This window comes from Saccopteryx leptura, chromosome 4 (assembly GCF_036850995.1).
Source record: "Saccopteryx leptura isolate mSacLep1 chromosome 4, mSacLep1_pri_phased_curated, whole genome shotgun sequence".
NCBI classification, from domain to species: Eukaryota; Metazoa; Chordata; class Mammalia; order Chiroptera; family Emballonuridae; genus Saccopteryx; species Saccopteryx leptura.
Window position 1 is genome coordinate 112,083,361 of NC_089506.1, and position 24,996 is coordinate 112,108,356.

The window sequence follows — 24,996 nt, forward strand, 5'->3', positions numbered from 1 at the left end:
CTTTAATTAATTAACCATTAATTTTTCTTTTTCTGAAATGATTTTACTATTTTATTATGGAAAATTGTCACACTTATAATAACCTAACTGAAACTAATTTACAGTATTATTTTTGTTTATAGAGCTGGAACTTAAATGTGCAATGGAAGTATTGAGGGAAGTCATCAATAATAGCAAGAAATACATTTAAATATAATTTTGATTAAATGAAGCTTATTTGCCCTAATATGTTGGGAAAGAAGAGTTCTATATTGCTTTTTTAAAGCCTAGATTTCTTAGTGTTTAGTATAGGAAGATAGAACATCAGTCTTTATTAAAATTAGTCATTAAAAATTTTAATAGCGCCCTGGCCGGTTGGCTCAGCGGTAGAGCGTCGGCCTAGCGTGCGGAGGACCCGGGTTCGATTCCCGGCCAGGGCACATAGGAGAAGCACCCATTTGCTTCTCCACCCCTCCGCCGCGCTTTCCTCTCTGTCTCTCTCTTCCCCTCCCGCAGCCAAGGCTCCATTGGAGCAAAGATGGCCCGGGCGCTGGGGATGGCTCTGTGGCCTCTGCCTCAGGCGCTAGAGTGGCTCTGGTCGCAACATGGCGACGCCCAGGATCGGCAGAGCATCGCCACCTGGTGGGCAGAGCGTCGCCCCTGGTGGGCGTGCCGGGTGGATCCCGGTCGGGCGCATGCGGGAGTCTGTCTGACTGTCTCTCCCCGTTTCCAGCTTCAGAAAAATACAAAAAAAAAAAAAAAAAATTTTAATAGCTAATATACCGTATTTCCTATGTATAAGACACGCCCATGTGTAAGACGCACCTTAATTTGGGGGCCTGAATTTTGGGAAAAAAAGTTGATTACATAAAGTTATTGAATTCAAGTTTTATTCATCAAAAAATTCATACAACTCATCACTGTCAAAACTCCCTTCTGTTAGCTTATCTTCATCTGTGTCTGATGACGAATCACTGTCTTCAACAATGAGCACAAAAACAAGCATGAAAAAATAGGAAATGCAAGTAAAAAAAACTACAACTACTGCATAAGACATACCCAGGGGTTTTTTTTGTTTTTTGTTTTGTTTTGTTTTTTCCAGGGACAGATAGGGACAGACAGACAGGAATGGAGAGAGATGAGAAGCATCAATCATCAGTTTTTCGTTGCGACACCTTAGTTGTTCATTGATTGCTTTCTCATATGTACCTTGACTGCGGGCCTTCAGCAGACCGAGTAACCCCTTGCTCGAGCCAGTGACCTTGGTCCAAGCTGGTGAGCTTTTTGGTCAAGCCAGATGAGCCCACGCTCAAGTTGGCGACCTTGGGGTCTCGAACCTGGGTCCTCGGCATCCCAGTCTGATGCTCTATCCACTGTGCCACTGCCTGGTCAGGCAAGACATACCCAATTTTTAGACCCCAAAATTTTCCAAAAAGGGTGCATCTTATACATGGGGAAATACGGTATTCACTTGCTTTGCAATCAAAAGATGAAAAACAAAGATCCTGATGATAAAATAGCAGGAAGTTTCCACTGCATTTGAGGCCTGTATCCTCAGCCACCCTGTTCCCTTTCTCATAAGCATCCAGTGTTGTCAGATTCTAATATACTTTTCTGGACAGATTTTATTCATATGCAAATAATATAGAGACACACATTTTGTCCCCTTACCCATATGCCAATGATAGCATACTATAATCACGCTTATGAATATTCAGTTTTAAAAATTCCACAATACATTTTAGATTTCATTTAATATGTGAATATGAGGAGCGTCATCGCTTTGTAATGGCAAAGTGCACATTGTTTGGGTATCTTATCACGGTATTCAATAATTGATGGTATAAAAATCCGCAAGAAATGCATACGACTATACATAATAAAAGCTTATTTTTTGCTCCTGAAAAAAGTCCAGTAGAGTGTTTGGATTTCATTCCAATCAGTGGCTTAGGCACACATGTTCTTTTTGACTAGTGACTTCTCCTTAAGTCTCAGTGGATCCTAAGTATTAAGTCAGCCTGTGAGGAAGGAGAGAGAATGTGGAGGAGACAAACTGGTCATACCTGCCTCAGTATAGGCAGGACATACCTCACTTTCACTCCCATTCTCTTAACCAGAACTTACTCATGTGTTCTTACCTAACTGCTGAGGAAGCTGCCCCTATAGTCACTATGCCCAGGAAGTAGAAGAGAACTGATATTGGTGAGCCTAGCATTCTCTGGCATATTCATATATGTGGTCGTAAAATATGTGATTCTCTTGCTGAAATGTTTCTTTACTTCTAAATATGACTTAGGCAAAACCGATAATATTTAAATGTGATGCTTTTTAGACATAAATAACCTATAGAAGTTTAAATGTAAGCTTGAGCTACTATGTATTTATACCATGTCTATGATATGAAAATTTGTAGTTTTTTTAATTTGAAGATAAAATGTGTGAAGTTTATTTGCATATTTATAGAGTTGGATATATTTTCCTTTCCTTGTTTTCAGCCTCTGCATAAGAGCCTAGATCCAAGCAACCTGGAACATCTCATAACCCCGTTGGTTACTATTGGTCACATTGCTCTCCTTGCACCTGATCAGTTTGCTGCTCCTTTGAAGTCTTTGGTAGCTACTTTCATTGTGAAAGATCTTCTCATGAATGATCGGGTAATTTGTATTTTTTAGACTTGTGCTCTTTATAATGTTATCTTCTAAAATTTTATACAACAGAGAAGTGAAATGGCATAAATAATATTTCGATTGACTCCCTTGTTTTAGATTTTCCTATCTTTTTAACATGCTGTTTCTAGATCTCTTGAGCTGAGCCAAGGCATGTCATCTGAAATAAATTTCTGGTTAAATACAAAATATCACCTGATTCTGTCTATTTCAACTTTACAAGGGCTTAATTTTTGTAACACATCTCTTTTTTTTCTTCTTTTTCCAAGTGAGAGGAGGGGAAATAGATTCCCGCATGCATCCCGACCAGGATCCACTTATCAACCCTTGTCTGAGGCCGATGCTTTGTTTATCTGTGGCCATGCTCCTAACTGAACTATTTTTAGCACCTGAGGTGGAGGATCCATGGAACCATGCTCAGTGCCTGGGGCCATGCGTTCAAACCATTGGACCTATGGCTTTGGGAAGGAAAAAGAGAGAGAGAGAAGAGGGAGAGGGCAAGGAAGAGAGGCAGATGATTGCTTCTTTTTTGTACCCTGACCAGCAATTGAACCTGGGACATGCATATCCTGGGCCAACGCTTTACCACTGAGCCAACCAGCCAGGATCATGACATCTCTTTTTTAAAACATTAAGACTTACGAGATTGTTCACAATATGGTCGTCATGACAGTGGTTGTTCCTTTCCATACCTACAACAGAGTATTATGAGAGCCACAGGAGGAAACATTGGGAAAGAAATAGTGATTTTTATCTGTCACAATTTATAAGTACAGTAGTCCCCCCTCATCCTCAGTTTTGTTTTTTGTGCTTTCAATTACCCACACTCAAATGCATTTTGAAAATATTAAACGGAAAATTTCAGAAATAAGCAATACACTGTGCAGGATGAAATATTGTGCTGTACTGTCTGGGGTGTTAATCATCCCTTTGTCCAGTGTCTCCATGCTCTAATAGTACAGTGCGATATGATATTGTGGAACATTGAGACAGTGACCGTGTTCATATAACTTTTATAATAGTATATTGTTATAATTGTTCTATTTGTATTAGTTACTGTTAACATCTTACTGTGCCTAATATAGAAATTAAACTTTATCATAAATATTTATTTATAGAAAAAAACTATATACAAGGCAGGGCAAAAGTAGCTTTATAGTTCATAGGAAAAGTAATACAGTAATTAATAAATAATAATATAAGAATAAACTGTGTTTTACATATTCACAACTGTAAATCTACTTTTGTCCCACCTTGTATACTAGCCGCATATAGTGATTTACATATTAAGTTTAAACTAAATAAGATTATAAATCTGTTCACACTTTTCAAGTGCTCAGTTAGCCACATTTGACTAGTATTGGACAGCATAGAACATTGCCACCGTCTCAGAGGGTTCTGTTGAACAGTGTAGAAGCTTTACAGTTTTAATTTTCACATTTAACTCTTAAGTCTGCTTGAAATTGATTTTTGTATATGATATGAGATAGATGTTCAAATTTTTTTTTTGAGAGAGAGAGAAAAAGACAGGAAGGGAGAGAAGTGAGAAGCATCAACTCATAGTTGTGGCACCTTAGTTGTTCATTGATTGCTTCTCATATGTGCCTTGACTGGGGGCCTCCTGCCAAGCCAGTAAGCCTTGCTCAATCTAGTGACCTGGGGCTCAACTCAAGAGACTTGGGCTTTAAGCCAGTGACCTTTGGGCTCAAGCTAGTGACTGGGGTCATGTCTGTGATCCCTCGCTCAAACCAGATGAGCCCACAGCTCCCAGGTCGATGCTCTATCCACTGTGTCACCACAGGTCAGGCAGCACTGTTTATTGAAAAGACTTTCTTCCCTGCTGCTTTGTTTTTTTAAACGACATGAAATTCAAATAATGTAAATGAACTATCTGAAATTATACAATTCAAGTACCATTTAATACATTCACAGTGTTGTACGACTACCATGACTATCTCGTTCCAGATCATTTTCACTAAGTAGATACTCTACAGTCTTCTACTCCTGGCGGCCCCCTATCTTCTTTTCTGTGTTAGTGGTTCACCTGTTCTGAATATATTCTGTGAACAGTGTCAATGAATATGTGACCTTTTGTGTCCGGTTTCTTTCACTTCGTGGAATTTTTTGAGGTTCATATTCATTGTAGCATGTATCAGTACTTAATTGTATTCTATGTCTGGATAATACTCTGTTCTATGTATTCACCACAATTTGTTTATAGATTCGTTCACAGTTGGACATTTGGGTTGTTTCCACCTTTTGAACCACAGTTCACTATTGGAAATAGTGCTGCTATGAATTTTGTATCTGAGTATTGGTTTGCGTATTTATTTTTAGTTCTTTGGGGTATATGCCTAGGAATAGATTTGCTGGGACATATGGTAATTCTATATTTAACTTCTAACGACCTGCCAGACTGTTTTTCACAGTGGCTGCACTGTTTTACCTTCCCACCAGCAACATGTGAAAGTTCCAATTTTTTTATATCCTTGTCAACTTGTTATTTTCTGTTAATTTGATTATAGCCAGCCTAGTGAATATGAAGTGGTTTTTCACTGTGGTTTTGATTGGCATTCTCTAATTAGCTATTTCTGTATCTTTTTTTGGAGCAGTGGTTATTGAAGTCCTTTGCCTTTCTCTGTTGCTTTGTGATAGTTCTTTACATATTCTAGATATAAGTCTCTCACCAGATATATATTTGCAAATATATTTTCTCATTGTGCTGGTTGTATTTTTACTTTTTAAAATTTGCTCTTTAATTTTTTTTATATGATCGACATATATTAGTTTTAAGTGTACAATGTAATGATTCTATATTTATATGTATTTGAAGTGATCAGCACAGTAAGTCTAGTTAATATTCATCACCACACATAGTTATAAATTTATTTTTCTGTGGTGAGAACTTGGGAGATCTACTGTGTTAGCAGTTTTCAAATATACAATACACTGTTGTTAACTATACTTACTGTGTAATATTCAATGACTTATGTTATACATAGAAGGTGCACCCTTTGCCCCCTTCACCCATCCCTTGTCCTCTGTTCTTGCAACTACCTCTTTGTTATCCATATGCCAGTTAGGTTTTTGTTGTTATTGTTTGGGTTTTATTTGTTTTGTTCTGCCTTTTAGATTCCACATGTAAGAGAGATCATATGCTAAAAATTAACAGAACTAGATGGCTTACATCTCTATACAAATACAGAAAGGAAACACCCAACAAAGAAGTTGTTTTTTTGTTTGTTTTGTTTTGTTTTCAGCACAATCACAAAATAATCCTGAAATGATAAATTACAGCTACGGAAAATGTGAATTTACAGTGGCAGCCAAGAACTTAAATTAAGGTGACAAAAAAGCTGATCCCAATCTTGGAAGCCTGATGATGCCATTTTTATCCACAGCTGATAATTTGTGGTTTCCAGAGGCTCCCTGGGAAACAGAAATCGAATACCAGCTCAGGTAACCCTCTCACAACAGGATAGGTATCTCTAAAATCCAGCGGACAAACTCCCCAAACACATAGAGCTGAAAATTTACATACAGTTTAATAAGCAGTTCTTTAGTTGAGAAGTACCTTCAAAGTATAAAATGGAAATAATGGAAGTGGAATCGCAGTGAAAACATTATGCTAAAATTTCTTAACTAAAGATGTCCAAATGATCTCAAAAGCTTCCATGGAGCAACCTACCAAAAAAGAATAATCAGATCAACTTCAGATTTCTCAGCTGCAAGACTAGATTTCAAAAAAACAATGTTGCAGATTTTCTGCTGCCAGTTGACTTGAAACATAGAATCTTAGTCTTCAAGAACAAGCAGGAAAATATTTGCAGATATCCAAGCCTGAAAGTTTCTAAATTACAAACCATTTTGAAAGAATTACTCAAAAGTATGCTCCACTAAAATATTCAATTCACAGGAAAAAATTTCAGTTTGCATAAATTATTTACAAATAGAAAAAAGAAAAATATCCTAATAATACCAACAGACTTGTCAGGTGGGTTCAAAAATAATAAAACCCAACAGATGCAGCTCAGTGACAAATAAAATCTAAAAATAATATAATGGAAAACTATAACAGTCAAAATGAAAAGCATTAAATATGGATTTAAATTGGATACTGATATAAATAAGATACTCATGTACTTGTACTGTCTAAAAAATTTACATCATAAGATATAAAAATCTATGAACATTTATACAACTAGCAGAATAATATCAAAAACCAAAAGAAAAATGATTTTTGAAAAAATATGAAAAATTTTATCATCACTGCAGAAGACATGAATATACCACTTTCAAAAACTGAGATTAGGATGAAGTGGAAAAAATGTATAGAAAAGATATCTACAAATATAAGGAATATATAGCTAAATTATTAAAGGATTAGAAAATAATCAAAACTGATTTGCTTCATAAATATGATTAAAACTAAAAAGTTTAATAGGAAAGGTGGATATAAAATCAAAACTACAAAGTAATTTTCCAAATTAACCACAAACATAAAACCTAATTTATTTATTTGTTTGTTTTTCGTTCTTTTTCCAAGTGAGAGGAGGAAAAATAGACCAGACTCCCACATGCACTCTGACCTGGATCCACCCGGCAACCCCATCTGAGGCCAGTGCTTTGCCCATCCGGGGCCATGCTTGCAACCCAGCTACTTTTAGTGCCTGAGGCAGAGGCTCCATGGAGCTATCCTTAGTGCCAAGGGCCAATACACTCGAACCAGTCCAGTCATAGCTGCAGGAGGAGAAGAGAGAGAGAAGGGGAGGAGGAGGGGTGGAGAACCAGGTGATCATTTCTCCTGCATGCCCTGACCAGGAATCAAACTGGGACATCCACATGCCAGGCTGATGCTCTACCACTGGCCAACCAGCCAGGGTTATAAAACCTAACTTAAATAACCAAAGTACCTAACAGAGTTGGACAAAAGAAATTTTTAAATTTTCTTTACAGAGACAATGATAAAACCTCTATGAAAGGACTCCTTGTGAAGTAGCAGACAAAACAATGGAAAGAACAGAGTTGATATGTGGTATGAGTGGCAGCACTGCAAACAGCTAGAAGGAGAAGAGAGTATTCCGGAAATTGCTCTGTCCCAAGGGGAAGTAAAAAGAAAGGGAATCCTTAAGTGACAGCATAGAGAGAAAACAAATGAAACAATTCCAGAGGAATTAAATTTTTAATTGTGAAAAAAAACCTTAAAACTTTTAGAAGAACATACTCTTCTAAAGAAGAACATATTTTTTATGACATTGAAGTAGGAAAGGATTTCTTATATGACAGTACCATTAACTACAAAATAATTATCTATTTAGCTACAATAAAATTAATAACTTTTGTTCAAAGGACACCATAATGGGAATAAAAGACACATCACAAATGAGATTTTATGAAGACATTTACCTGAAAAAAAGTATTAATGTGTGCGAAGATAACCTGAGGAAAAGACAATTCAGAAATAAAAAGACAAAAGACATTAAAAGGAGTTTTGGAAAGGAGGCAACATGAATGGTGACTAGACATATAGAATAAATTAGTAACCAGGGAAATGCAAATTAAAACTAGAATGAGACACTTATATCAATCAGAAGGGAAAAATTAATCAGTATATAACACCAATCTGACAAGAATTCTTGTCAGATTGGTGTTATATACTGCTAATTGGAAAATAAGTTATAACAATTTTGAAAAGTAATTTAACAATAAGTTAAAATACATGTACACAGTGCAATTAATCAGTTTCATTCATATACTATAATCTAGAGAAATTCTTGCTAATATGTATCAGGATGCCTCTATTAAAACATTTATAGGAGAAAAGAAATGGAAATATTTCAGTTGTCCACTAAGAGAATAAATAAGTTATTTTATACAATGATATAATACAGGGTAATAAATGAACTACAGTTAATTTTAATAACAAGGAATATTCAAGAAACAAATATCTAATGATAAAAGTGTTATCCAAGAATATATATGGTATAATATTTTTATAAACCTCAAAAACTAACAAAACATTGTATTATTGTAAAACAAGTGATACAAATGTTACATACATACAGGGGTGGGCAAAAGTAGGTTTATAGTTGTGAGTACACGAGTTTATTTTTGTATTATGACTTAAAACCTACTTTTACAGTTCTTGTATATTGGACATATCTAATATGACATAAAATAAAGCAAGTTAATGGATTAAAAGAGGTGAAAGTGAATTCTGTTTCTGACCAGAGCTGACTGGGTTGTCTTGAACCTATATTCCCACTAAATCAAAAAGACTGGACAAAATATCTTTTTTTAAGTGAGGAGAGGAGACAGTGAGACAGACTCCTGCAAGCACCCCAAACGGGACCCACCAGCTAACCCCCACTTTGGACTGATGCTAGGATCAACTGAGCTATTTTTAGTGCCTGAGGCTGATGCTTGGACCAACTGACCTATCCTCAGCACCTGGGTCAATGCTCCAGCCACTGGCCATCAGAGGAGAAGGGGAGGAGGGAGGGAAGCAGATCGTCACTTCTTTTGTGTGCCCTGACCAGGATCAAACCCAGGACATCCATATGCCAGGATGACTCTATCCACTACGTAAACCGGCCAGGGCCAATATATTTTTCCAAAATCAGTTTGAAGACAACAGTTACCAAAGCAATGAGAATTGGCAGGGCAAAATTTCAAAAGAGGAGAGAAATCAAGAGATATAAGTGGTGCTGTGATGGTTTTTTATACACATGAGAGCTGACTCTGAAAGTGGAAGAGGCTGAGAGGTTGATCATTGATTGCTTTCATCACTGTTACAGAGCTGATAGAGAAACACTGGAGTGCTGGGCCCTTGTTAAACACTAAACTTTCGGGTGGATCATGACTGGAGAGTTTGCCTTCTGAATCTTGGAGATACCTATGCTGTTGCCAGAGGGTTACCTGTTTCCTAGGCTGCCTCAGGGAAAACACTTATGAGCTGATGGTAAAAATTGGATCTCCAGGCTTTTTTGTCACCTTAAATTTAATTTTCTGGTTGCTACTGTAAGTACACATCTGTCATTAGTGGCAGGTTATCATTTCAAGATGATTCTGTGATTGTCCTGATTTAAAAAAAAATACAACTTTTTTTGAGGGGTATATCCTATATGTGTTTGAATAGAGATGTAAACCTTCTAGCTCTGTTAATTCTTTACTGTATATTTTGTGGTTTTAAATTTTTTTCTATGAATCTAGTCTTCTATTGGGCGTTTTTGTTTCCCAGCCGTGTGTGTGTGTGTGTGTGTGTGTGTGTGTGTGTGTGTTGCCATTTTGGTGGGATTTAGCTAGGAAAGTATTAAAGCTTGTTTTCTGTTACTTACCTTTAACTGCAAACCTTTAAAATATTTCTCCTGCTCCAGGTTTTTTGTGTATACCTTCCCCCTTATTTAATATCTATACTTTCTGGCTTTATTGATTTTTATCGGAGACCTTGCCAGGTGCCTTAAATATTGAATCAGTCTCAAAACAGGTATTTATGGTAGCAACCATAGGAGGTTAAAGTCAGTCTACCTTTGACCTAGAAAGACCCAACTGGTGAGGGCTTGTAAGTGCTAAATGCCAGTTTTAGTGAGATACACCCTTCAGCATTTTTGGGGAATAGGGTTAGATAAGGTGTTTTTCTGTTTTTGTTTTAAAAACACATGTGGCTGTCACTCCAGAAGATAAAGTTTTCATTCATTCACTAAATATTAATTAAACATGAAAATTCATGTTTACATTTTAAATTCCTTAATTTTTGTTTAGCTTCCAGGAAAAAAGACAACTAAGCTTTGGGTTCCAGATGAAGAAGTTTCTCCCGAGACAATGGTCAAAGTGAGTAATGAGTATAGATTTATTGATTCAAATGATATTTAATGTATTCTTAATGTAGCTGTAAATTTTCCATTTTTGTTATAAAGATTGCTGTTCAAGTTCACTAAGGTTTTTACATTTATTGTGTAGCATTAACCCATGTATTGTGGGAGAGTGAGGCAATAATGAGAAAACCGAGGCCTTGAGGGTCGTCAGCTGCAGGCTAACTGGAAAAGAGAAGGTTTGTAAATGACCTCCGGGCTGCTGCTGCTTAGATGCCAACCTTAACTGGCAGAGACAGCGCTGCTTCTCTTACATACGTTCCTCTGTTTCAGGAGAGATGGTTTTTCAGGTTTGACAATTAATTATCTTTCCCATAGGAGTTGATAAAATTTTTTATTTTGATCTTTTTGAGAAATTCAGCCTGTGAGTGATTTATACATAAAAAATAGCTCATCATCAGTGTAGAGCATATTAAATTTCCTAAAACCATCAACAGTCTGTAATTGTAGACCTACCTCAGCCCACTGCCCAAGGTGTAAGACCAGGAACAAATATATTAAATATTGTTGTTTTTCTAATTGTAATTTCTTGTAAACCCTTTTGGAGGGGGTGTTTATATTTTATATTATTAACTACCTCATGTTATTCCTGCTTCAGATTCTGATACTATTTCTGTAGACCTTTAGAGCATCCCTTCCTTGAGCATTGAATGCTGCCTGGTATATATTTTTAGAGTACGTTTATGAAAGCTGAGGACAGTAAAACAAGGGTTTGCTATAGAAGAAGCAGCAGGAGTGGTGGGGTGCTTTGGCTCACTGGGAGGTCAGAAGAAAGGGGCCTAGGAGACAGGTTGTCCATTGCTTCGCTGGTTACAAGTCTCTTGGGGACCCTTAGAGTTTAGGAGATGCACGCCTGTGGGGGAAGAAGAGGCAAAGGGAAAGGCTTGGGTATGCTTTAGGGAGGGAGAGCACGCCTGATGGGTGATACTTTTAAGTTCCAGTATAAACCTGTTTTCTTAGCGTTGGTCCCAAGCACCAATTTTGTATAGTTGAGCAGCACTGGACTGGAAGACAGGCCATTTATGCCTACCAAATGGCCTAAGAAAGGGATCTTAAGGGGGTCTGACATATGCCACTGTTTCAGACCCACTTATCCCCTGTGACTTAGAGCTGTTAAAAGCTAAGCTAATGAGTGGGGGGAGAAAAGATAATATGTACCCCTTCAAAAGGGGTCATTTTAAACAATTTAGGTTCTTTAGTTGCATCATAATTATAAAATGTAGTACATAGGTGAATGGTATCATCTCTCAGACACAAAAGATTGAATGTAATTTATAATTTGAAACTTAACTTTTCTGCCTTAGGGTAGTTAGTAATGATTTTACTTAGGATTATAAAGGGTAGTGTGTGTGTTGGGGAAAATTTTTTTAAATATGAAAAGAACCAGTTTTTTGTTAAATCATTCATTTGTCAATTGCCTGGTGGAGGGGTGAAGCATGTTTAATAAAATATTCAAAGTTATCTTCACATATATGCAGAAAAGAATAATTCTTTTTTTTTAAAGGCGCCCATTTAAAACTCTTTTCATGTTTAAAGCTTGATAAAGATATTCTAATTAGTGTTTTATTTGTCAATTTGTCTTTAAATAGATTCAAGCTATTAAAATGATGGTTCGATGGCTACTTGGAATGAAGAATAATCACAGTAAATCAGGAACTTCTACCTTGAGATTACTAACAACAATATTACATAGTGATGGAGACTTAACAGAACAGGGGAAAATTAGGTATGAAGTTACTACTATTTATGAGTTTTTTGGATTGCACAGTATTTCAGCATCTGGTATAATTGTTGACTGATTGTTTTTTACAAAAATAATTAGTTTGCATTGTAGGTATGTACATATGTTTATTGTAATATGGCTTCGTGCAGTGGTTATTTCATAATGGCGGACACATATCTAGTGCAAGGTATTACTATAATTATTTTAAACAATACAATTTGCTTCTTTTAATACCTAAATATGAAAATGTTAGTGTACCAATAAGTAAGTGATATTTTATATTCCTGTTAATTCATGTCTAAAGGAAAAAGAACAGTGGATAAAAGGCAAATTACTGAATTTGCTTTCAAAAGTATAAATACATACACATTTATACTTTCTTTTTTTTTTTGTTGTTGTGTTTTTTTTTTTTTTTTTTTTCATTTTTCTGAAGCTGGAAACAGGGAGAGACAGTCAGACAGACTCCCGCATGCACCCGACCGGGATCCACCCGGCACGCCCACCATGGGGCGACGCTCTGCCCACCAGGGGGCGATGCTCTGCCCATCCTGGGCGTCGCCATGCCGCGACCAGAGCCACTCTAGCGCCTGAGGCAGAGGCCACAGAGCCATCCCCAGCGCCCGGGCCATCTTTGCTCCAATGGAGCCTTGGCTGCGGAAGGGGAAGAGAGAGACAGAGAGGAAAGCGCGGCGGAGGGGTGGAGAAGCAAATGGGCGCTTCTCCTGTGTGCCCTGGCCGGGAATCGAACCCGGGTCCTCCGCACGCTAGGCCGACGCTCTGCCGCTGAGCCAACCGGCCAGGGCCACATTTATACTTTCAAAAGTATAAGATATATACATTTTAAAAGTGCACTTGATGTAAATTATGTAAAACACATCTTTTGGTTGTTTTTGTTTGTTTAAAAGATGTAATACAGGATAGTGATTGGAAACACAGCCCTCTGGAGCCCAGATCAAATCCTGGTACCATCACTTATTAGCTAGGTGACCGTTAGCAAGTTACTTTAACCTCTCTGTACCTCATTTCCTTCTAGAGCAGGCGTCCCCAAACTACGGCCCACGGGCCGCAATGCGGCCCCCTGAGGCCATTTATCCAGCCCCCACTGCACTTCTGGAAGGGGCACCTCTTTCATTGGTGGTCAGTGAGAGGATCACTGTATTTGGCAGCCCTCCAATGGTCTGAGGGACAGTGAACTGGCCCCCTGTGTAAAAAAGTTTGGAGACCCCTGTTAGAGAATGATTATATGGCATCTCACTTAACTGGTATGATAATTAAGTAGGTTATTATATTTAAGGTATTTAAAACACTGCCAAGCCCATACTAATTAGAAGTATAGATGATGGCAATGATTATTATGTGTCAGGGTTAGGTAAAATTTAGAAATTTATCTTCTGTGAAAATACAAATGACATTTTAGACTCTTTGGTAATAAACATAAGAGAATAACTCTTCTCCTATTAATATATCTAGCTTAAAGTCTTATTGACAAGATATAAAAAGATGACTGCCACCTGTGTTTTATTCATACTGTACTTTTTGCATAGACTTTTGTTTTGAGAGGACATTTATTACCCAGCTGGGGACGGTGAAACAAGGAAGGGCCTAGAGTAGAAGAAGCAACAGGAGAGCCCAGGCAGGGCTGCCTCGTCTCACCGGGAAGTCAGAAAAAAGGGGGCCTGGGAGACAGGTTCTGGGATCAGCCCAGGACGAGCTGCTGCTGCTGGTTTCTCCCCTGGTTGCAAGTCTATTAAAAATAGCACATTTTTATCAAACAAACCAAATAAAAATAAAAGTTGATCAAGCGTTCCATGTATACAATTCTTTTATGTCCTTCTTTTGGTCTTAATTAGTTGCCTTTACCTCTCTACTCATGTATGCCAATGTTCAAGCATATAAGTAATTCACTGTTTAGGCATGTAATTATTAATACATAATTGGAGGAAAAAAATTCTAGTATTAATACATTTTTATCTCAAACTTATTAATTACATTATTCATGTGCATATTTAGATCTCAACTCACCTGTTTTTTATTACTGGTATTCCTTTAAAATCAAAGGGTACTTGACTTCTGCAAATATATGTGAATTCCACTGGTTCTGCATTTTAAATAGGCTTTGTATAGAAACCTGATTTTCAAAATCTTTATTGTAAAGTATTTAATTATAGTTTTGTTTATTTATATTAAATAAACTCCAGCAAGAAAAAGACTCCCTTTTCAGTGGCTGAGTGACTTACGTCATAAGAGCTCTTAGACTGTTGCTGTGGATGAACTGAAAAGCTCCCCTGGGACATGTAACTTATTTTTCAGTTACAGTTGACATACAATATTATATTAGTTTCAGGAGCACAACACAGTGATTAGACATTTACAAAGTTATGTTGTCTGGGAGGACTGGCCGCAACCACTGATCACCGCTGAGGAGCTGCTGTTCAGGGGCCGACCCCATGGGGCAGGACTTGCTTCAGTGGGGTTCCGATGCCCACAGAGTCCACTCCTTGACTGTTGCTCCTGTAGGTGGTGGGGTGGGTCTTTGGGGTGGTCCAAAACTGCGCGTGTGGTTTATTGGCCCTAGGGCCTGAAAGCCAAGATCAGCCAGTGCCTGTGCCCTGCCCTGGGCCACGAGCTACAAAGTGATCTGCAGACAGTGGCTACTTGTGCTGGGCTTAGAGGTGTCCAGAACAGTCCATGGTGCAAACCAAGACCATCTTCTGCTAGTGCCAGCCCTGGGCCACTTATCAAGAGGTATGGGGCACACCAAGACCAGATGCTGCAAGTTTGAGAGAATTAGGAAAGTCTGCAGTATTAGCCAAGACAGGCCGTTTCTGTGGGAAAGCCACTGGGAATGGCCTGGCTAGGCCAGCAAGTGTGGTAGAGGGGTTCTAAGGGAATAAGCAGGGCGAGCAGTGTGAGCCAGCTTGATGGGGACTGAGATAGGACTCCACCTGGGGGGGGGGGGGCTCTGCTAGCACTTCTGTCTGGGAGAAAGCTGTCCCTCTAGCCCTTGCCTTTATGCTGGACAGTCTACTGTAGTTCCTTTCTGTATGCTCTTGGCACCTTTTGAGCTGCTGCCCCACTGCTGGGGCTCTGAGCTCGTAAGTCCGAGTAAGTCTGTATTTGGGCCCTTTAAGAGGAACACCTGGGACTCCAGCAGCTCTCCCTCGCACTCAGCCACAATCCCCGCTGGTTTTCACAGGCGAATGTTATGGAAACGTCTTTTTCTGGCACTGAAACCCTGAGCTGGGGGAGCCTGGTATGGAGTTGGGACTCTGAAGGAGGGATGTGCACAGCTGAGATACTCCTCCCAGTCTTCAACCACCACACATGGGTGTGGAACCAGTTTGTTCTGCATCCACCTCTCCTGCCAGTCTCAGTGTGGGTGCCTCTGTTTATCCTTAGTTATAGGACTTCTGTTTAGCCAGATCCAGGTGGTTTTGAAGAATGGTTGTTCTGTAACTTGTAGTTTTGACATGGCTGTGGGAGGAGGCAAGTACCATGCTTACCTATGCCACCATCTTAACCAGGAGCCTCAGACTGTGTTAATGTTGTCATGCATTCAGCCAGTATTTTTATAGTCTTAGAATACCAGCTCTTGGAAGATTTAAGTTACAGCTTTCCATCCATATGTTAGTCCAAGATTCCTATAATTAATCTAGTAAGTATAACTTCACTAAATTAGGAAGGGTTGTTTAGATGTCTTAGCCATTCAAGAATTTACTACTTTTTCAAAAGTGTCCCATTTAGCAAATGTGTGTGTGTGTGTGTGTGTGTGTGTGTGTGTGTGTGTGTGTGTGTTTCTGAATTAAGAAGCAGGGAGGCAGAGTGACAGACTCCCACATGTGCCCAACCAGGATCTACCTGGCCAGCCCACTATAGGGTGATGCTCTGCCCATCTGGGGTGTTGCTCCTTTGCAACCAGAGCCATTCAAGCACCTGAGGTGGAGGCCATGGAGCCATCCTCAGTGCCTGGGCCAACTTTGTTCCAGTGGAGCCTTGGCTGCAGGAGGGGAAGAGAGAGAGATAGAGAGGAAGGAGAGGGGGAAGAGTGGAGAAGCAGATGGGCGCTTCTCCTGTGTGCCCTGACCAGGAATTGAACCCAGAACTTCTACACACTGGGCCGATGCTCTACCACTAAGCCAACTGGCCAAGGCCTGTTTTCTTTTCTTAAACTTAAAGGAGCTTCTTGGTGCTGTCTGAAAAGTTGGATTCTAGATAAAAATAGTAATGTTTTGTCCACTACACCTGCTTTCATTCTCCTTATTTTGTACTTAACATATTAGTTTTAGTTGATGAATTATAATTAGCACATTAAGACATTTTTATGCCTAGTTTATAAGTAAACAGATCCTAAAATAACCCACAGTGGAACACTTAGCACCTAACAACCCCATACACAAATTGTTTTTATTTTTTCTAGGCTTGGCTACAAGCTGTTTTTGTAGGATGAGAGAATTAAATGATTTTAGCAGAGACTTACGTTTAAGAGAAGGATTTTGTAGTATTGGACACTATCTTCCGAAGTTAAATAAATATAATATGGTGTTCAGTATCACTAAACTGTTTTCTACCCTTTTTTTTTTACCTAGAGGGATTTTTGTAAAATTAGATATACAAAGCAGGAACGTTTTTGTGCATATAGTTAGAAATCTAACTTACATTCTTTCTTCTTTTTTTCAGCAAACCAGATATGTCACGTCTGAGACTTGCTGCTGGGAGTGCTATTGTGAAGCTGGCACAGGAACCCTGTTACCATGAAATCATCACATTAGAACAGTATCAGCTGTGCGCATTAGCTATCAATGTAAGGAAAATGGCTGTATAGAACTACAGAATTGTCACTTAACTCCACTGTGATATAGAGATAAAAATCTTAAATGTTTATGTCTCCTTTTGAACAATTTATGCATGAGAAACATTTCAGAATTCTTAAACTTTATCATTTGACTTTTGAGTTGCTAACATAGTACAGTTGATTCTTGTTTTACAAAGTCAGTCCAAGTACTGAATTAACAAATATTGAACCACTGCTCATAGGAAAATACTGGAATGGTTCATGCAAGCCTCATGTCATAACATTGTTGTCAGTCAGTCAATATATAACCTTGTTTTACATGTGTTTCTGTTTAAAGGCACCTTATCATTTAGTTGTTTCATTAACATTGATCTCAGGGCCAACAGCACTATACTTAGGCCTGAAGGAAGATTAACACTCATACTTTCTCCAAAAAGTACATTCCCTCCTTCTTGCTGTTAAGAATAGTCAACAGCATTTCAGCACTATGCTTGGGAGCTAATTTAAACAGCAAAGTCAAAGTACAGAAATGTGAGAAATATGGCACTACATAGACCAGCAACAGCCACTTGTTTGTGCCGTGGGAGCAGAAGCAGACACCACACTGGCCTGGTGCACCCTGCTGAGTGTGGCGGGCTTTCTGCTGTCAGTGCCGTCATCCAGGATCGACCATGAAAGCGTTGCCTGTATTGATTTGGGGGTTACAAATATATTTTAGTGACTAGGTAAATTTACAAGTGCAGAATGTATGAATAAGGAGGCTTGAATGTATTTGGTTTTTAAAAGGAAAATAATCTATAGAAATTTACAGTTTTATAAGGACATGGTGTAGATTAATTTTAGGCTAGGAGCATTCCTTATTACTGAGTTAAAATTTCAAATTATTAAAAGTGATATTAATGGGTGTATGTTTGGCTTAAGGATTTCAGATTAGAGTAACATACAGTATTTGAACTATATTACTTTAGAAATATTTAGTATCGTTTATAAAAATTAAATGAAAAAGGACTTTCATAATAGTAAAGATAATATTATAATCTGAATATTTTATAATTTGTTTATTTTACACTTAGTTTTGCTGTTTATTTTCTGATTGTCTTAACTATAAGAATTTGACAATTGCTTCAGGGATTATGGTAGTTTTTCTTCCATGTCCCCTTTCTTTCTACTGCTTATTTTTACATTGCAGCTTATGTTTAACCCTTACACATAGTCATATGCTTTTTTTTTTTTTTTTTTTTTTTTTTTTTTTTTTTTTTTTCATTTTTCTGAAGCTGGAAACAGGGAGAGACAGTCAGACAGACTCCCGCATGCGCCCGACCGGGATCCACCCGGCACGCCCACCAGGGGCGACGCTCTGCCCACCAGGGGGCGATGCTCTGCCCATCCTGGGCGTCGCCATGTCGCGACCAGAGCCACTCCAGCGCCTGAGGCAGAGGCCACAGAGCCATCCCCAGCGCCCGGGCCATCTTTGCTCCAATGGAGCCTTGGCTGCGGGAGGGGAAGAGAGAGACAGAGAGGAAAGCGCGGCAGAGGGGTGGAGAAGCAAATGGGCGCTTCTCCTGTGTGCCCTGGCCGGGAATCGAACCCGGGTCCTCCGCACGCTAGGCTGACGCTCTACCGCTGAGCCAACCGGCCAGGGCAGTCATATGCTTTTTAATTAATATTATTTTGTCAATTTCTGGTACTTCAGTCTTTAAATGTTATTTTAGATCTTGTATAATTTGTTTTAGTTTTGGTGTTATTCAGATATTAGACTAAACTATTTGAGAAATGAGATTTTGGGGAGTCCATAATTTTCTGGTTTTGTTTCCATTTAATGTTGGAGATCATCTTGTTTTGCAAGAAAGTAAAATTTGTTTAAAAAGTGTAAAGTTTTCTAGGAGAAAATGACCTATGTAACTTTTTTTAAATGGAAAGTACTTGTATTTTATTAATTAATCAGGTTCTTTGTCTGCTATTTCTTAGGGTATTGTTGCTATCAATATTAAAGTATAAAAAATTTTAAAAACTAAGAAAATATGGAAACAGGTAGAAAGGTCTTTGTTTGAAACTTAGTGTAATAAGTATGTGCAAACCATTTGTTAAATGTCCACTATTTGTAAAAATCATTCACACTTAGTAACTTCTGGAGGCTCCTTTTTAGGCCAGAATTTGTTATTATAGTACTATCTCCGTAACTAAATTCCTAAGGTAGAAGTTCACATTGCCGAAGTTATAAAACTGCTTTGGAATTCTGTTGGCTGGAACATATGTTAATGGTTAAATTCAGTTATTAGCATATTCTCACAATTTACAGACATATGAAATTATCTTCCTTTCTTCTAAATTAAACTTTTCCATAATCCTTTAAACCACATGCCTATCTCTTTTTAAATCTTGAACCTCAAGAAAGAGTAATCCATATTTTCGTCTTTTACCCTCTTACCCTCTCCCTCCTCACTACTCCTTTGCCTGCACTGTTTTTCAGAAATGTTACATTAGAGTCCCCAGATCCAGTGCCATTAGTCTATATTGTACATGTGCTTTCTGCATCATCTGACACAGCTTATTCTTGAAATACTATTTGGTCTTTGTCTCCTGATTTTTGTTGTACTTCTCTGACTACATCTTCTAGCTCTTCTCTTTACCTTGAAATGTATGCGTTTTAGGAGGTTCTATCCATGATGAACTTGTCCACTTGCACAGGGTGGGGCAAATGTTGGTTTACAGTTGTGTGTGAAACACAGTTTATTCTTGTATTGTTGTTTATTAATGTATTATTTCCATATGAGCAACTGTAAACTTGCACCTGCCCTCCCACACCTGCCCCATATTCTTCAGCCATCCCATTTTCTATGTACGGTATGTGATTCTTGTACTGTCAACATTAAACATGTAACTCTTTGGGCCCACTTCCACTGCTAAACAGAATTTTCAAAACTTTATGTTCTGTGAATGTAAGACTGAATTCATACTTTGCCAAATCTATTCTTTTCTGACATGTAGAGCCTCAGTAAGCCTTAAATAAATCTGAATGGCATTTCTGAGACCTACAAGCATGATTTTTATTAGATTATTTGCTTGTCCTTAGACCTCTTAGCAAAGGTACAGATAATTCTGATATCTATTTTATATCTTTTTTATTCATACTTCTTAACCATTCTTATTGCTGTAACCATCATTAGCTCTCACCTAAATTATTGTGAGACTTTCTCTGTTATTGGTTCAGTTCCTGTCACAGTTCTGATCATGTTATTTCCCACTCAAAAATATCTAGAACCTTATTCATAAAAAAGAAAAAAATCGCATATATTTGAAAAGTTGCTGTTCACACATTACCCTGTACCTACCCTCATTTCAGTGAAGTCAAACATTTTTTTTCGTTAACGTGCTTGTGATTTGCTTTCTGTTTTTCACCCTCTATTTTTACACACTCACATTTGAGCCCTTTTTGCAAAGCAAGACTCAAGCACAGTCTTTCTGCATAAAACTCTGTTTCTTACAGCGTAGTGTCCTTTTGATTCGCTACCCAGTTTTGTCTGCAGTCCTCTTGATATGTGCATGCCTGTGCGTTAGCTATTTATGTACCTGTGGTTTATCTCTTAACTTATTTTGAATTTTTTAAAGGTAGTATTTTATTTTGGAGACCCTTGTTAAGTGTTGAAATGGAAAGTAAATCTTGAGGAAGAGAAATTCAATAATATGAATCTTAACATTTTTAACAATTACTAAGCTAATTTAATATTTGATTGCAATTCATGAAAAATCTCCATGTTGTGCTGTGTGCTATGCATTGTATTAGATTATGTAAATATAAAAATGAGTGTCATGGTTATAGCTCGCGAGGAAAAAATACTTAGGAAAACAGAAAATATAAGTAAGTGTTGACAATACAGTAATTGAACTGTTTACAAGATACTAGAAGTAGTTCTGGTGATAATTTGTACTAGAAAAGGCCACAAAAAGTAAATTTACTTAAGATACAGACTACTTAGGGTTAAGACTTTTATTCATTATCAGTAGTGAATAAAGTTCTCTCTCCAACTTTATATTCAGGAAATATATTTTGTGGTATTAGATATCTTTTTTTTTTTAGTATTCAACCAATTATTGGTTATGATCATATCAAGGGCTTGCTTTTTTTGTGTTTTTTTCTGAATAAAAATTATGATACTCTATCCTTTAAATGTAACTTTTATAACATACCCAAAAGGATAATTACTTTGCAGAAAAAACAAACATTTGAGGACCTTGTCAAATTTCAGGAACACAGCTTTTAAATCTGTTCAGACAATTCTCTCTTGCTTGATGTACCTTTGTGCATCATTCTTGTCCATGTCTCCTCTTTCCTTGGTTAACTATGTCAGTTTCCTTGCACATGATTTGACAGCTCTAAGATTACTTTAATGACTTCTGGAATCCTACTATTTTTGCCATGCTTTGTGTTGTTGGATCCTGAATAGTTAGAGAGAGAAGAACAAAAACATGGTTTTGCTAGGAAACCTAAGTAGGGGAGGGTTTGAAGATTAATTTTTTAATGAGTGGTCTGTTCACTTATGAATATATTTTGATGTGTTGGTTTATACAGATTGTCATTCCATATTTTCATCATATATAATTGGTAATGAAGACTCCTCTCCCTCATGAGAATGATACTGGAGGAGTGAAGTTAACTTTAACTTTGTTTTATTGAGATTGAGAATAGATAATAGGCAATGTTTCTGTGAAAACTAGAGTACTTTTTTAAAGGTAGGTATTTGGCATTAGAAACTCAAGTTTAAGTGAAGGAAGATGCACAAAGTAAGGATTTAAAGATAAGGGCAAGATATTATTACAGTGATCCCTCGTCTATCACGGGGATTAGTTAGGTTCCAGAACTCCCCGCAATAGGCGAAAATCCACAAAGAAACGACCTTATATTTATTTTATTATTTATATATAATTATATATATATGTATATTATATATATATTTAAGGCTTTATATAAACCCTCCCCACACTCTTATAAATCTTTCCCACTCTGTTAATCTTTACAACACTTATATTGCTTATTTTACCGCAAACATAATTAAAATAATAAACATAAAAATAACTGTATACCGCAAAATCCCACGATATAGCGAAAAATCTATACAAAATTAGATTCATACAATTTAAAAATCGGTACAGTGAGACCACAAAAAGTGAACCGCAATTTGGTGAGGGACGACTATACCTTGGTTTTAAAAAAGAACATTATGAACATTCTAAAATAAAAGAAACAATATACATAAAGTTGCAAAAATATGAGACACTGCACACCCTGTGTTAGTTGGTGGAGGGTAAAGTATAATTATGAAGGTCTCTGTATGTCTCACATATGACTCAAAAGTCATGTCAAGCTTTCCTAGTTTAGAATAAGTTTTGACAGTGTGTGTACCGGATACTGTGCTAGGGTTAGCAGCACGAAGATGAATCAAGACATACTATAGTTCTTGTCTTCAGGGAACGAGCAGTGGTGGGTAGACACATATAAACAGTCTTTTTAGTACTGTCTACCTACTGCTGTGCTGGAGACCTATACAGGGCGCTGGGGGAGCACTGGTGGATACAGGATAAAGATTACAGTGATTCTGGAGGGTAGAGGCGCCTTCTGAGCTGGGCAGGAGGGAGCTGGGAGAGTGGAGGCAGGCACTTTAGGAGAGGGCCAGGTGTAAGGAAGGCAGGGATGCAGAACAGGAAGTTGTTAGGCATTTCTGAAGTTGATTAATTAACTCTTGCCTTCAGAGTTCTGCATATTAATTCAAGTAGTTTTTTTATATATTTTTTATTTTATTTTTATTTTTTTTACAGAGACATAGAGAGAGGGATAGATAGGGACAGACAGACAGGAACGGAGAGAGATGAGAAGCATCAGTCATTAGCTTTTCGTTGAGACACCTTAGTTCATTGATTGCTTTCTTATATGTGCCTTGACCGTGGGCCTTCAGCAGACCAAGTAACCCCTTGCTCGAGCCAGCGACCTTAGGTCCAAGCTGGTGAGCTTTGCTCAAACCAGATGAGCCTGCGCTCAAGCTGGTGACCTCGGGGTTTCAAACCTGGGTCCTCCGCATCCCAATCTGAAGCTCTATCCACTGTGTCACCACCTGGTCAGGCAATTCAGGTAGTTTTTTAAATGACAGAACCAAAATATGTAAATTAGAGTTTTATCTTGCTAAATCAAAACGCTACATGAGACAGTATTTAAACTTTATTTTTTGTCCTACCTTATTTAAGTTAGAGTGGGTTGATATTCATGAGTTCTGTCTGTTTTAAAACTATATTCAGTATTTTCTGACTCTTGTAACTGATAGTTATTAGGGTCTAGGTAAATGCTTCAGCCTTGAAATTAACTTTTAACAACACTGCAGTCTTGTGAGTGGAAGCTGTGGTTGTGGATGAACTTGATATTGCAGTTTGTGTCTGAAGTTGCTCTTTGCCGCCACGTGGGTAACATGTAGAATAATTGTCTTCACAGGATGAATGCTATCAAGTAAGACAAGTATTTGCTCAAAAACTTCACAAAGGCCTTTCCCGATTACGGCTTCCACTGGAATATATGGCAATCTGTGCCCTTTGTGCAAAGGACCCTGTTAAGGAGAGAAGAGCTCACGCCAGGCAGTGTCTGGTAAAGAACATAAACGTGAGGCGCGAGTATCTGAAGCAGCACGCAGCTGTTAGTGGTAAGCACGCACAAAAATGAAAATCTACCTTTTCAGATGGCCGCTTCATTTTATAGAACACAGAATGATGTTACTGTTATCATTATATTCCAATCGCCTCTCATTAAATAAGTATTACTATTTCTCAGTAATAGCTTCATCTTTAAAAAATTTATTTTTAAAATAGTAATACATGAGTATTTAAATATTAACCCATCTCTCTCTCTCTCTCTCTCTCTCTCTCTCTCTCTGTAACTGATGAAATGGCTAAGGAAATAAGCAGTACATTGGGTGGAGGTACTTTTAATAGAACAGTAAAATGTGTACATTTGTATAGATTGTCTGAGTGCTCTCTTTTAGTTTAAAAATGTACTGGTCTTTGGTCTGTGCTGATTATTGTCATCTGTAGCTGACATTAATGTGGCTGTCTGTGCATTTTAATCTGCTCACTTTACCCCGTCTTTAACTCTAAACTGAAAGGTTAGATTTTGTGCCTCTGACTTCTGATACATTTCACACTATTAAAATATATCCATGTATCCAAGTTACAAATCAGAGACATTCTTCATATCTTTTATTTCTCTCTCATCAGTCACTAAATTCTTAATTCTTCTCTGCATATCTTGAACATCTCTCCTCAACTGTCCTACTCTGCTGGATTTCCCTTGGATTAGTGTATATACTTGCAACTACCTCCCTCTTGTAAATGTTACTCTGCCTCTAACCCACCTCCAGCTGTGCCACATAGTGTTCTAAAACAGATTGCGTCATATCACTGCCTTGTTTGAAATCTGTGTTAATTTTCTTTTTATTGCTCATAGGATCAGGTTGAAACTCAATAACATGGCCCTTTAGAGCTGACTCAGCCTGATTTCATGCTTTCTTTCTAGCCACTCCCCACTATCAATTATGTGTTCCTTGCACTCTGCATCACTGTATTTGAAATTTGCACAGCTATCTTTTTCATCTGTTGTCAGCACTATCTGGAAGTTGTCTCCCCTTCCAGGCAGACAGATAAAACCAGGGAGTGTGGTTTTCACCTTTTGACTCTTTTAAAATGAAGTTTTGGTGTTACTGCATCACTGGGATCTTTTTTTTTTGTCCTTCGTTCCTCACCTTGGACAATACTAGTGCTCTGGAGTCAAGTCCTACTTCTGCCATTTACTGGTTATGTTGGGCACGTGACTGAAGCCATCTGAGCCTTAATATCCTTATTTGTAAAATTGGTGTAATTACACTCATTTCTTTTGGTTGTTAAGAGGTTTAAAACGGTACATAAGTAAGGCATCTGGCATAATGTATG

General features: G+C 37.8%; 1 protein-coding gene across 3 annotated transcripts in view; it reads left to right on the top strand.

The window, feature by feature from the left end:
• Positions 1-24,996, top strand: part of PDS5B (PDS5 cohesin associated factor B) — a 188,921-nt gene that overhangs the window by 138,011 nt on the left and 25,914 nt on the right. For all 3 annotated transcript variants that reach the window (XM_066381007.1, XM_066381006.1, XM_066381005.1), the window contains exons 21-25: positions 2,475-2,633; positions 10,407-10,475; positions 12,106-12,242; positions 16,917-17,040; positions 23,510-23,714. In XM_066381007.1, coding sequence (XP_066237104.1) covers positions 2,475-2,633; positions 10,407-10,475; positions 12,106-12,242; positions 16,917-17,040; positions 23,510-23,714 — 694 coding nt within the window. The remainder of the gene's footprint in view (positions 1-2,474; positions 2,634-10,406; positions 10,476-12,105; positions 12,243-16,916; positions 17,041-23,509; positions 23,715-24,996) is intronic.